General features: G+C 49.5%; 2 protein-coding genes across 2 annotated transcripts; one reads left to right on the plus strand and one right to left on the minus strand.

Annotated features, from left to right (window-relative positions):
* Window positions 1-1,062: 1,062 nt before the first annotated feature.
* LOC112096777 lies at window positions 1,063-6,600 on the plus strand. The gene is made up of 4 exons (XM_024180463.1): window positions 1,063-1,474; window positions 1,982-2,509; window positions 3,752-5,847; window positions 6,109-6,600. Exons 1-4 carry the CDS (start codon window positions 1,063-1,065, stop codon window positions 6,598-6,600), a joined length of 3,528 nt encoding a protein of 1,175 aa, XP_024036231.1.
* A 1,540-nt stretch (window positions 6,601-8,140) lies between these two features.
* LOC112096715 lies at window positions 8,141-11,004 on the minus strand. The gene is made up of 2 exons (XM_024180089.1): window positions 10,311-11,004; window positions 8,141-9,263 (listed from the first exon to the last, which is right to left on the minus strand). Exon 2 carries the CDS (start codon window positions 9,121-9,123, stop codon window positions 8,146-8,148), a length of 978 nt encoding a protein of 325 aa, XP_024035857.1. The 5' UTR covers window positions 9,124-9,263; window positions 10,311-11,004; the 3' UTR covers window positions 8,141-8,145.
* Window positions 11,005-13,722: the final 2,718 nt, after the last annotated feature.

Genomic DNA, 13,722 nt, shown 5'->3' on the forward strand with positions numbered 1-13,722 from the left:
TTCCTTTTTTTAACTGAATTTTGACTCTCTCTCTCTCTCTCTCTACTCGACATCTTTCTGCTTTAATCTTTCTAAGAGAACTGTTTGGGAGGGATACTGTTTGGGACAAATGCGTCGAAGGGACCAGGAATGACGAGCAGACATCTGATGGCGGAGTTCTGCGCACCGGTGTTTTCCGTTAAAGCCTGGCGCGTGGAAGAACAGGAGCAGAAACATCCTGCTCGTCCACGATGTTGTCGTCCGCGAGGCCAATTCCTATAAAAGGCATGAGGCCATTCCGGCTAGAGACCGAGAGGCGAGGAGACCCGGTCGACGGCAGTTGGCAAGACGCGCTCTCCAGCACGAGAACCTAGGCACAACAGCCACGCTTTCCCCAGAACCGCGACGTAACACGCAAGATCTCACGGAGCCATGACAGCCACACTTTCCCCAGAACCGTGGCGTAACACGCAAGGTCTCACAGAGCCGTGGCAGCCACGCTTTCCCCTGAACCGTGGCGTAACACGCTAGATCCCATGTTTTGCCCATAACGCAGCAGTTGGAGTCCCATACCGTCTCGAAAAGAGCGGAAGACTGAGATTCAGAGGAAGCCTATAAAAAGGTAGCCAACGAAGGTAAAAGGGTTAGCATTCTTAAGATAAAAGAGAAAACCACAAAAAAACCATAAGACCTGTGGCAAGCGTTCCCCGAACCTTCGTATCTGACTTGAGCGTCGGAGGGTTTGCGCCGGGAGAACAACCGGCGTACTCTGACTTGTCTGTGTGTGCAGGGACATCCGGAGAAGAAGCATTACTAGGAGACCTCCTGGTCGTGGTAGAGTTGATCGAGCAGGGATCCTGGTCGTAGAACGAGGAGAACCGGAATCTCGCATCAACATTTTGGCGCCGTCTGTGGGGATCCAGAGCAAAAAGCTTCTGTCGGTAGCAAGAAGAGGGGTGGAGTAAGCGAAAGTCAATGGAGATAGGAGGAAGTAGCGCACAAGGGGGTGACATAAGGCTTAACGATTCCGTGACGCTGAGGGAGGTGATCAGCGAAGCACGGGAAAAAGTCATGTTCGACCGGATGGAGCGAATGGAAAAGCAGATGGAAACCTTGACAACCATCCTGCATGAGCTGCGGAACGAGCGAAGGGTAACCCAAGAGGGAAGGGTGAGAGGCGGTGGAGCGGCACCAGGTACCGATAGTGCGGAGAGAAGTCGAACCGCTGGGAGATTTGGCGGTGAGAGAGGTAACGTACCTCTGCGGGGAGAATTTCATAGAGAAAGAGAGCAGTCCCCGGTAAGACAGACTTGTGACGGGGGCGACGGGGTGGTGAACGCAGAGGAAACAGAACTGAGGCAACACTTACATGATGCAGAGCGAGAGCGGGATCAAGCTGCAGCGCGCGACCCTGGTCGCGCAGGACAGCTGGAGGAGGAAGTGCGAAGGCTAGCGCAAATAATTGATGACATGCAAGGGAGGAACAGAGCCCCTGGTTGGAGGATAATGCTGGACGGGGAATCACCGCTCGCAGCAGAGATCATGAGGGCAGTTATTCCAAGAGATTTCCGCCTCCCCGACCTCAGATACTCGGGAAGAACTGACCCGCTGGTGCACATAGAGCGCTTCAACGACATAACGGGGGTCCAGGGATTATCTCCATCCCAAAGGTGCAGGGTGTTCCCACTATCCCTTGAGGGACGTGCACGAGAATGGTACAGGAAACTTCCTCGGGGCAGCATAAAAACCTTCGAGCAGATGTGCCAGGAATTCGCAGAGCAGTTTAGTGGGGCAATGTCGCCGGAAGATGACATGATGGAGCTGAAGAGCATGAAACAGGGGGAGCAAGAAACCCTTCGGGAATTCATCAAGAGGTTTCACCGGGCTGTCCTCGACTTGGGAGCCTTCAACCACCCTCAGGCGTTAAGGGGACTGAAAGAAGGGGTGAAGATAGGAAGGCTGTGGTACAATTTGAGAAGCCCAGCTATTCAAACGTATGCAGCCGCATACGAACAGGCTAAAAGAGACATCGAGATTGAGGAGGAGAAGGCTGCACGGATCAAGACAGACCAGTTGGAAGGGTTAGGGAGGAAAGAGAAGAAAGCATTACCAACTAATGGACCGAACAGGAGGAGGGACCACCAGATCTCCGGTAGTGGAGCAGGAGGTAGGGTAATTGCTTACCAGCCTCATCAGAGGCCGCCACAGTATCAGCGCAGCAGGGCGCCACCTCCTCGCTCCCCAGCTAGGGAGCCTTGGAGAAGACATGATTCGGCATCCGGCGACCTTCATCAACATTCCCACGGTAGCAGGACGAGCAGACCAGAAGCACTCCCACCGCCCCCAACTCACAGTGGGGCAAACAGAGAAAGAGCAGTGCATCTGGTCGACCAGAACCAGGACTATGGGCGGTACACTCCCTTGAAGATGCCCCTGGATGAGGTGTACGAGGCCATAAAGGGTCGAGGGCTGCTGCACCTCCCCACACCAATAACAAAGCTACCCAACAGGAGGGATAGAGGACGTTATTGTAAGTTCCATGGCACCCATGGCCATACCACAGCAGAGTGTAGAGATCTCAAGACCCAGGTCGAAGATTTGGTGAGAAATCGGTACCTGGACGAGTTTATGGATGGGACTTTCCCGATGGTGGCCACCACGGATGAAGGGGAGCAGAGTGATGGAATCTTGAGACGCGAGCCGCCCGCAGCGAGGGTGATAGCTGGGGGCCCAACGTTGGCTGGAGATTCGAACAGATCGAGAAAAAATTATGCCAGATACGCCATGACCAGTAAAGAGATACTCTTCAACACCCCAGCAGCCAAACGAGCAAGGGTCAGGCAAGTGCCAATCATGTGGACGGATGAGGATGAGGAAGGGATTCTATACCCCCACGAGGACGCTTTAGTCATCAAGGCCACGATCGCTAGCAAGAAGTTTGACCGGATACTGGTTGATACGGGGAGCTCAGTTGATGTGCTATTTAAATCAACTTTGGAAGAGATGGGAATAGCCGACCGGAAGTTGGAATACACCAACACCTCCTTGAAGGGGTTCGGAGGAGGGAAGCTGGTCCCTCTGGGCGTGGTCGAACTGCCTATCACAATCGGGAGCCCCCCGACAGAAAGAACAATGATACTGGACTTCGTCGTAGTGGACGAGGAAGGTCCTTACCAGATGATCCTAGGTCGGCCATTTTTAAGGATGAGCAAAGCGGTGCTGTCCAACCATTATCTGTCTCTAAAGTACCGGGTGAATGGGGTAGTCGGAGTGGTACGAGGAGACCAGAGGATCGCAAGAAGCTGCTACTCCTCGGCAGCAAGGGAGGCGATGCAGATAACATCCCTCGATACCCGAGTGGAAAACAAGACTGGCAGACAAGAACCCGTAGAGGATCTGGAAACAGTAAGCATGGGACCGGAGAACCCGGGAAAGACGATCAGAATCGGGTCGAGACTTGAGGGAGAGCAAAAGCAGGAGTTGGTGAAATGCTTACAGGCTCATGCCGACGTGTTTGCCTGGACACATGAGGACATGCCAGGGATTGACCCAGAGGTAGCATGTCATAGGCTGGCAATAAAGAAAGGTGCTCGGGCAGTAAGGCAGAAGAGGAGGTGCTTCAACCAGGAGAGGTATGAGGCTGTAAGTGATGAGGTGGAGAAGCTTCTGAGAGCAGGGTTCATTCGGGAAGTTAATTACCCAGAGTGGATATCGAACGTGGTGTTGGTAAAGAAGGCGAACGGCAAGTGGAGGATGTGTGTGGATTTCACAGACCTCAATAAGGCGTGCCCAAAAGACAGCTTCCCTTTACCAAAGATCGATCAGCTAGTAGATTCAACGGCTGGACATGGTCTGCTTAGCTTCATGGACGCATTCTCGGGATACAACCAGATCCCCATGTACGAGCCGGATGAGGAGAGCACGGCTTTCATCACTAACCAAGGTCTGTTCTGTTACAGGGTGATGCCATTCGGTCTCAAGAATGCTGGGGCCACCTATCAAAGGCTGGTGAATAAAGTCTTTAAGCCCTTGATCGGGAAAACCATGGAGGTGTACGTGGACGACATGATCACCAAGTCCAAAGTCCCGAAGGAACATGTCAGACATCTCGAGGAGACGTTCGAGCTTTTGAGGAAGTATAAGATGAAGCTCAACCCGGAGAAGTGTGCTTTCGGGGTCGAGTCCGGGAAATTCCTGGGATTCATGGTGAGCCATAGGGGGATTGAAGCAAATCCCGAGAAGATCCAGGCGATTGTGCAAATGACGTCTCCTCGAAACCTGAAGGAGATGCAGAGCCTCACGGGGAGGCTGGCGGCGTTGAGCAGATTCATATCCAAGGCTACAGATAAGTGTCAGCCATTCTTTCAAGTGATAAGGAGGGGAAAGAAAACGGAATGGACCCCAGAATGCGAGGAAGCCTTCCGGAACTTGAAGCATTACTTACAGCAAGCCCCGCTACTGTCCACACCGAGGGATGGGGACAAGTTGAATCTGTATTTGGCGGTATCTGATCGGGCCGCCAGTTCCGTTCTAGTGAGGGAGGAAGAAGGAATTCAGTATCCGATATACTACACCAGCAAGGCCCTGCTCGACGCTGAGACCAGATACCCAACGACGGAGAAATGGGCACTGGCCCTTGTGGTTGCTGCTCGGAAGTTGAGGCCGTACTTTCAAGCATTCCCGGTCTCGGTAATCACCAACCAGCCATTGCGTCAAATTCTGCACAAGCCGGATGCCTCTGGTCGGCTCGTCAAATGGGCTGTAGAGCTGAGCGAATTCGACTTAGACTATAAACCCCGCGCGGCGATAAAGGCCCAGGCAATGGCCGATTTCATAGCTGAGTTCGCGGAGCCCGAAGTATGCTTGGGTCAGCAAGATGCAGATGTAGGCAACGACGAAACTCAAGTATGGCAGATATCTGTGGATGGGTCATCAGGAGAGCGGGGTTCAGGAGCAGGGATTGTCCTGGAAGGCCCAGAGGGGGAGGAGATCTCTTATGCTGTAAAGTTGGAATTCGCAGCCACAAATAACCAGGCAGAATATGAAGCCTTGATAGCAGGGCTGGAATTGGCTAGGGCCGTGAAAGCGGACAGAGTTAAGATCAGAACCGATTCCCAGCTGGTTGCGAATCATGTCAGTGAAAGATTCCAACCAAGAGAGGAGAAGATGGAACAGTACCTAAGGATAGTCAGGCAGATGATGGGGAAGTTCGAAGCAGTGGAGGTGATACAAATCCCCAGGGAGCAGAATAGTCGAGCAGACATTTTGGCTAGGATGGCAGCCGTCGCCGACCCAAAAATGCCAAAGTCGGTCCCCCTAGAAGTAAAGTCTCGCCCGAGTATCGAGCAAAATTTGGGGGTGTTGCGGATAGAACAAAAAAGCTCGTGGAGGGACCCGATAGTTTCGTACCTTAGAGACGGGGTCTTACCACCAGATAAGCTACGGGCTCGGAAGATTAGAGCTCAGGCCTCGAGATACACGATGATCGATGGGGTACTGTATCGACGAGGATATACATTACCGTTCCTTCGGTGTTTGGACGATGACGACGCGGATTACGTGCTGAGGGAAGTGCATGAAGGAATTTGCGGAAATCATTCTGGCGGGAGGTCCCTGGCCCACAAGGTCTTAAGGCAGGGATATTTCTGGCCGACGATGCACCAGGATGCGCAGAGGAAGACCAGGAGCTGTGCAAGCTGCCAGAGTTTTGCAAATTTTTCTAACCAACCACCAGAGAAGCTCACCTCCATGGCCTCCCCTTGGCCATTCGCTCAATGGGGAATTGATCTGATCGGCCCATTGCCAAAGGGACGAGGAGCAGCAACACATGCGATAGTCGCTGTAGATTACTTCACGAAGTGGATAGAGGTAGAAGCCCTTAGCAGGATCACAGAGAAGAAAACAACAGACTTCGTGTGGAGAAACCTGGTCTGTCGATACGGGATCCCATATGCCTTGGTAACGGATAATGGCAGGCAGTTCGATAATCACAGCTTCAGGGATTTCTGCCAGAACCTCGGGATAGAGCTGAAGTATTGCTCGCCTGCTCACCCCCAATCGAATGGACAAGTAGAAGCAGCCAACAAGACAGTCAAGAGGCTTCTGAAAACCAGGCTCGGAGCAAAAAAGGGTGCGTGGGTTGACGAGCTGTCAGGTGTGCTATGGGCATACAGAACAACCCACAAAACCGCAACGGGGGAGACACCGTTCGCTTTGGCTTTCGGACATGAAGCGGTCGTGCCGGCTGAGGTAGGAACGACCACACACCGGACAGATCATTTCAATGAGCAGGAGAACGACGAGCAGATATGTTTGAATCTTGATCTGCTAATGGAGAGGAGGGAACAAGCAGCCGAGCGATCAGTCACTTACCAACAGAGGGTTGCTCGGTATTATAACCAGAAGGTGAACATACGGCAATTCAGGGTCGGAGACTGGGTACTGAGAAGAGTGAATCAGAGCACCAAAGATTCGACTCAAGGAGTGCTGGGACCGAATTGGGAAGGGCCGTATAGAGTCAAGCAGATAGCGGGGCCCGGAGCTTACAAGCTGGTTCGCGCGGACGGCCACGAAGTGAAACGCCCATGGAACGCAGCACACCTCCGAAAATACTTCCAGTAAGACTTGCTCACATTTTAAAGCAATTTCTGCTCATGCTGTCTATCTTTTATTTTTATGTTTTATGTCCGAACAATTTCATTTAAGTCAAATCCTGCCATTAATGTAACGTCGACGAATTTTATTCGCTTGAAACCGAAAAAAAGTCCTAAGGCATGCAAAGGCTCGCCAAGTCTCAGAGCCTGTCTTATGGCGAGACAAAAGCCAAGCGTGCCAGGATCTGCTCGGCCACGAGAAGGCAGCAGAATCCAAATCGTTTGAAGAAAATCCTAAGGCATGCAAAGGCTCGCCAAGTCTCAGAGCCTGTCTTATGGCGAGACAGAAGCCAAGCATGCCAGGATCTGCTCGGCCACGAGAAGGCAGCAGAATCCAAATCGTTTGAAGAAAATCCTAAGGCATGCAAAGGCTCGCCAAGTCTCAGAGCCTGTCTTATGGCGAGACAGAAGCCAAGCATGCCAGGATCTGCTCGGCCACGAGAAGGCAGCAGAATCCAAATCGTTTGAAGAAAATCCTAAGGCATGCAAAGGCTCGCCAAGTCTCAGAGCCTGTCTTATGGCGAGACAGAAGCCAAGCATGCCAGGATCTGCTCGGCCACGAGAAGGCAGCAGAATCCAAATCGTTTGAAGAAAATCCTAAGGCATGCAAAGGCTCGCCAAGTCTCAGAGCCTGTCTTATGGCGAGACAGAAGCCAAGCATGCCAGGATCTGCTCGGCCACGAGAAGGCAGCAGAATCCAAATCGTTTGAAGAAAATCCTAAGGCATGCAAAGGCTCGCCAAGTCTCAGAGCCTGTCTTATGGCGAGACAGAAGCCAAGCATGCCAGGATCTGCTCGGCCACGAGAAGGCAGCAGAATCCAAATCGTTTGAAGAAAATCCTAAGGCATGCAAAGGCTCGCCAAGTCTCAGAGCCTGTCTTATGGCGAGACAGAAGCCAAGCATGCCAGGATCTGCTCGGCCACGAGAAGGCAGCAGAATCCAAATCGTTTGAAGAAAATCCTAAGGCATGCAAAGGCTCGCCAAGTCTCAGAGCCTGTCTTATGGCGAGACAGAAGCCAAGCATGCCAGGATCTGCTCGGCCACGAGAAGGCAGCAGAATCCAAATCGTTTGAAGAAAATCCTAAGGCATGCAAAGGCTCGCCAAGTCTCAGAGCCTGTCTTATGGCGAGACAGAAGCCAAGCATGCCAGGATCTGCTCGGCCACGAGAAGGCAGCAGAATCCAAATCGTTTGAAGAAAATCCTAAGGCATGCGAAGGCTCGACAAAGTCTCAAAGCCTGTCTTAGGGCCAGACAAAAGGCCAGCATGCAAGGATCTGCTCGTTCGCGAGAAGGCGAGCAGGCTCCAAAGCATTTGGAAAGTTTTCTATGGCACGCAAAGGCCTCACCAAGTCTCAAAGCCTGTCTTACGGCGAGACAGAAGCGATCAGCGTTTCAGACGAAAATTAATTCATGAGTACGACACGAGATAGTAATCAACAACATTTTTATTAATGGCTAACAGAGGGGAAAAATTTCATAAACGTTGTTCATTACAATACAAGAAGAAATATATCAAAAAGATGGTGGGTCAGTGAGCCGAGCAGCATCGGTTGGCTGGACCTCCTCGGGTGCGGGAGGGGTATCACCAGTTGCGTCCGGGGGGGTGCTCGCCTCGCCAACATCAGCAGGGACTGCACGAGGAGGAGAGTTACCCTCCTCAATCACGATCGGCTCTAACCCCTCGGCATCTTCCTTGGCCGCCTCCTCGTCCATATGTTGAGCAACACCAGCTGCAAGGTCATCCATCTTCAGATCAGGGTGTTGCTTCCCGAGGACGGCCATGATACAACGATACGAATGCCGAAGTCCCTGGTCGTACTGGTTGTCGGCCTCCCTCTCCAAGTTCTCTACATGAGCTCGGTGGGAATCGCGGAGAGATTCGAGCTGAGCCTCATACATAGCCCTCTGCCCTTGGAGATCCTCCTTAACCTTGGTCAGCTCCTCCTCGAGTGTAATGGCTTTTGCTTGAGCAAGGGACTCTTGCTCTATCAGCTTGAGGTTCTCGACGTTTAGCTCCCCCGCCTTTTTCTCGGCAACGTCAGCTCTGGTCGTCGCCGATTGAATGTCCTCCTTCATCTTCCTGTCGTAACGGCCAACCTTGGCCTTATAGTAGGTGGCCATGCAGCTGAGATGGAAAGCACTGTACTGCATGGCTCCCACCAGCTCGCCCAGGGTACAACCGTCAAAGCCCTCCAGGTCCTTCTTGCTCACGAGTTTAGACAACTCATTGAGATAGGGAACCAAGTGTTCTGGTCGGCTGTCGGGTAAGCGGGACCGAGGCACAACAGGTGGAGAAGAGGAAGCAGGATCAGTGGCCGCTCTACTGGATTCCCCGACTCTAGCAGAGGCAGGAGGGAGAGCCTGCAAGGGAGGAACCTGCTGCACGATGTTCTTTCGCTTCGCAGCGGGAGCATCTTTGTCCTGGTCCCTATCGGTTGTTGGAGGCCGAGAGCGTTTCCTGGTCAGAGCTCCAATCACTGCGTCCTCCATCTTATGGCCAGGAAGTATCAACCGAGACTCGAGGAAGTTGTATGTAGATAGCAGTTCTCGGCTCGAGCAGGAATTGGCCAATACAGCCTCGACCCGTTTAAGCAGACCAGGTCGGAGCGGGAAGTGAACACCCCAGGAAACTACAGCACAAACAGACACTTGGTTAGAGACAAACCAATACAGCAGGAACAATTATGGATACAAGACATCTAAAGCGAGCAGGCAACCTGGGACCGTGAAACGGGGTGGGACGCGACAATCCTTCCCGTCTATTTGTGCAACTTGACCCCAGGGACCCCCAGCAAAAAAGAATTTCCTCTTCCAAGTCCCACCACCACCAGTTGGAAGATCAGTTATGGGTTTCCTGCTCTTGGTACCAGATTGGAAGTAGTACCAGCCGGCATCTTTAGGGCTGCTCTTCAGCTGGTACAGATGCTTCACCTCATCAACCGTGGGCTCGCTTTGGCAACATCTGTCCCACAATATGAACAGACCAGAGAGCACTCTCCACCCGTTGGGGTTCAGCTGACCAGGAGCCAGATTTAGCCCGTTAAGTATCCGGGCAAAGTAAGGCTGCAAGGGACACCTCAGCCCATACTTAAAGCTCTCCAGATACAGGGTAACGTATCCCCTGGGAGGCCGGCTAGGTGTATCCTTTTTTCCTGGGATCCTAAGAGGTATCTCACCAGGAATACTATACCTAAGTCGGAGGTCATTGAGCTCGTCAAACGTGGTCGTACACGACATGTAGTCAATGGCATAATCACGCGACAAGGCTCTACCCCCTACTGTACCCCGTTCTTCTGGTTGTGATGCTCCTGATGGGGACGCCTCACTAGAATCATCCCCTTGACCCTCACTCAAAGTGTTCTCCGATCCAGAAGACCCTTCTTCATCGCTACTGTCGCTCGAGGAGGTTGTTTGGGGAGACATCCTCCTAGCGCTAGTACCAACACTAGACCTAATGGGCTCTAAGGGGATCCCGGGATCAAAAGCAAAATCAGCGGGCAGACTAGGCAAAAAACCTAGTTCGTCGTCACCAACCTCAACGACCTTCTCCTTACCCTTCGACATATCCTAAGTTCTAACCAAAACACCACCGCCAACTACAACCTCAAGCAAAGCAGAGAGAAAGGAGATTACCTACAATTAACCGATACCGAAAAAAAAAAAAATAGAAAAAATACCTGAAGCAGGGACTCGGTCAGAGAGAGACAGGGATGACAGCTTTGGCGCCGAGGTTCATTCGCCGGAGAGACAAGAATGGAGAAAATGACGAGTTCGTGTTTGAAGATTTTGGGTTTCCTTACTGAGAAGCAAACTCTTGGGCTGCCAGCATTTAATGACGCATATTCCGAGAATCCCGTAACCGTCGGTTTGAAATTCAAATGGAGGGGGGGATTTCTGCCACGTCACCTCGTCCGCAATTAAATGCGACATGACTCCTGGCAGCCTTTTCCAAACCCACGCGAGCGAGTACTATCGAGTTTCTACTGCTGGTCCACTACATTACCCAACACCAGAAACTGGGGGACCGGTGTTTGGGAGGGATACTGTTTGGGACAAATGCGTCGAAGGGACCAGGAATGACGAGCAGACATCTGATGGCGGAGTTCTGCGCACCGGTGTTTTCCGTTAAAGCCTGGCGCGTGGAAGAACAGGAGCAGAAACATCCTGCTCGTCCACGATGTTGTCGTCCGCGAGGCCAATTCCTATAAAAGGCATGAGGCCATTCCGGCTAGAGACCGAGAGGCGAGGAGACCCGGTCGACGGCAGTTGGCAAGACGCGCTCTCCAGCACGAGAACCTAGGCACAACAGCCACGCTTTCCCCAGAACCGCGACGTAACACGCAAGATCTCACGGAGCCATGACAGCCACACTTTCCCCAGAACCGTGGCGTAACACGCAAGGTCTCACAGAGCCGTGGCAGCCACGCTTTCCCCTGAACCGTGGCGTAACACGCTAGATCCCATGTTTTGCCCATAACGCAGCAGTTGGAGTCCCATACCGTCTCGAAAAGAGCGGAAGACTGAGATTCAGAGGAAGCCTATAAAAAGGTAGCCAACGAAGGTAAAAGGGTTAGCATTCTTAAGATAAAAGAGAAAACCACAAAAAAGCCATAAGACCTGTGGCAAGCGTTCCCCGAACCTTCGTATCTGACTTGAGCGTCGGAGGGTTTGCGCCGGGAGAACAACCGGCGTACTCTGACTTGTCTGTGTGTGCAGGGACATCCGGAGAAGAAGCATTACTAGGAGACCTCCTGGTCGTGGTAGAGTTGATCGAGCAGGGATCCTGGTCGTAGAACGAGGAGAACCGGAATCTCGCATCAACAAGAACTATTAAAAAGACTTTCCAATTAAAAGGTAAAAAAATTAAGCCGCAAGTGTCGTGGCAAAAGTTTTTCCCAAAAGTCCAACAGCTGACTTGAGTGTTGGAAGGATTACATCGGAAAAACATATGCCGCCCCACCTACCCGTTTTTGTGAACGAAGGTAGATTTATCAGGAGGTATTCGCAATCAAAGAACAGCTCGAAGCAAAGAGATGCAAGTAGATCCATCTCCTACCAAACAAATTCAAGTGCTGAGACAGTGGTCTAGTCACAACACAGCTCAACTAGGTCTCAGCATCAACAACTACAATTTTTTTTTATTTCTTCAAAAAATACACATTTATATATGATTTTTAGGTGGAATAGACAATTTTTTCATTTGTTCCCCAAGTTTTCTGTCAATGACATAAAAACAAATCTATAAAGCATATACCTACAGTAATCATGTCTTTTTTTTTTTAATTTTTAACATATGCTAGGAAATAAATACAATTTTTTTTTATTAATTTATGTAATGTGAATGCACAAAGAAATTGTATGCATGAAATAAAATTTAATAGTAGTACGTAGTGAATATAACTTTTAAATAATAATTTTGATAAAAATAGTAAAAATATTATAATTTTTTTATTTTATGAGTGATTTGATTAAATCAACTTATCTTTAATCTACAATTAGTGTCTATTTATTAATATAGCTTTAGAGAAAAAAAGATATATATATTAGACTTGGGAGTTGGGACTTCACTTTCCCCACAACTAGTAGATTCCAATAGGCCTTCCGAGAAAATAGAAGATCAAAAAATAGAATTCAACGAGCAATACATTTTATATTAAAATGCACATTTTTAATTAATTAAAATTATAGATTCAATTTAGACGCAAACAAAAAAAATTAAAATTATATAAATTATCCGGAAAATTCGTGGTAATCCAACTCAAGCCGGCAGAAATACGACAATGTTTTATATCAATTTAAAATTACTATTAATAGATGGACCGCGTAAATGATTCCTCGATTGGTAATGGTACCGCTTACTGACTGGTCTCTAAAAACTGAAACCGAAAATGCGGGAGCATGACATCACGTAAACACACCCCAAAAATTTGAGCTTCTCAAATCTTTCTCTGTCCAATTACTTGTTCATGGCTGAAGGTCTGGTTTCCGCAGTCTTGGAGCAGCGGGCTTCGATCTTGATTCAACAGGTTGAAGCTGAAGTGAGACTGGTCGTCGGTGTTGAATACGAAGTGCAAAACGTCACCAGCAATTTCACAGCCATAAAAGCTGCGCTTGAAGAAGCAGAGGTCAGATAAGTGGGGGAGAATACTGTGATAAGCTTAAAGACGTGTACTACGACATTCAGGGTGTGCTCGATGAGTGGATTGAAAATGCTTCCAAGATTAACAAGAATGTACGTTCTTTCATCCCTGCTTATCGATTTTCTCCAAAGCAACTTGTCCTTTGCCGAGACATTGCTGACAGGAAGAACCCCAGATTTTATATCTAGGGAAAAAGATATGTTAGGTTTTAGCTTGATTATGAGTAGAACCACCAGAGAAGTAGAACGACGAATAACTACTTTTGTTATTGATCTATCCCAAGTTCATGGCAGACGTGGGAATAAGAAGGAAATGGTAGACCAGTTGTTGAGTGAGAGTAGTCAAGGAGTGGCATCAGTATCACCCTCTATTATTTCTATAGTTGGTAAGGGAGGCACAAGGAAAACTACTCTTGCTCGGTTAGCTTATCGTGACAATAGGCTGAATATTCATTTTGACAAAAAAAAAATAAAAATGGAAGGACTCGTTAAGATTGTGGCAAATTAGAAAATGTGCTAGAAAGGTCTTAAGGAAGTGCAATTGGCTTGCCTCTAGCAGTAAAGGCTGTAGGAAGTCTGTTGAGCCTTAAAACAAGAATTGAACAATGGCAACGTGTCTTAGATAGTGAGAGATGTCAAAATTAGAAGAGATAGAAAGGGCGTTTTTCTCCATTGCTATTGAGCTACTATGATTTGCCTGCCAATCCGAAAAAATGATTTTAATATTGTGCTATCTTTTCCAAAAGACTATGAGACGATTGGCTGATCAAGTTGTGGATGGCTCAAGGTTAAGGAAGAGATGATGTGGAGTTAATTGGTGAAGAGTATCTTGAAAACCTTGCTATGCGCTCTTCTTTCAAGATTTTGGAAAAGATGATGGTGGTAGCATAAGAAGTTGTAACTTGTAAGAGGCATGATGTAGTGCACAACTTTTCTCTATTTTTGACAAA

Source organism: Citrus clementina, unplaced genomic scaffold (assembly GCF_000493195.1).
Source record: "Citrus clementina cultivar Clemenules unplaced genomic scaffold, Citrus_clementina_v1.0 scaffold_7, whole genome shotgun sequence".
Lineage (NCBI taxonomy): Eukaryota > Viridiplantae > Streptophyta > Magnoliopsida > Sapindales > Rutaceae > Citrus > Citrus x clementina.

Excerpts from the sequence above, each read along its gene's own strand:
- LOC112096777 (XM_024180463.1), top strand. The coding sequence starts at position 1,063 with ATGGAGCGAATGGAAAAGCAGATGGAAACCTTGACAACCATCCTGCAT. Across the intron at positions 1,475-1,981 it reads AGGGAGGAACAGAGCCCCTG|CCGCATACGAACAGGCTAAA; the intron begins GTTGGAGGATAA and ends AAACGTATGCAG. Across the intron at positions 2,510-3,751 it reads GAGGGATAGAGGACGTTATT|ACCTCAATAAGGCGTGCCCA; the intron begins GTAAGTTCCATG and ends TGGATTTCACAG.
- LOC112096715 (XM_024180089.1), bottom strand. The coding sequence starts at position 9,123 with ATGGAGGACGCAGTGATTGGAGCTCTGACCAGGAAACGCTCTCGGCCT.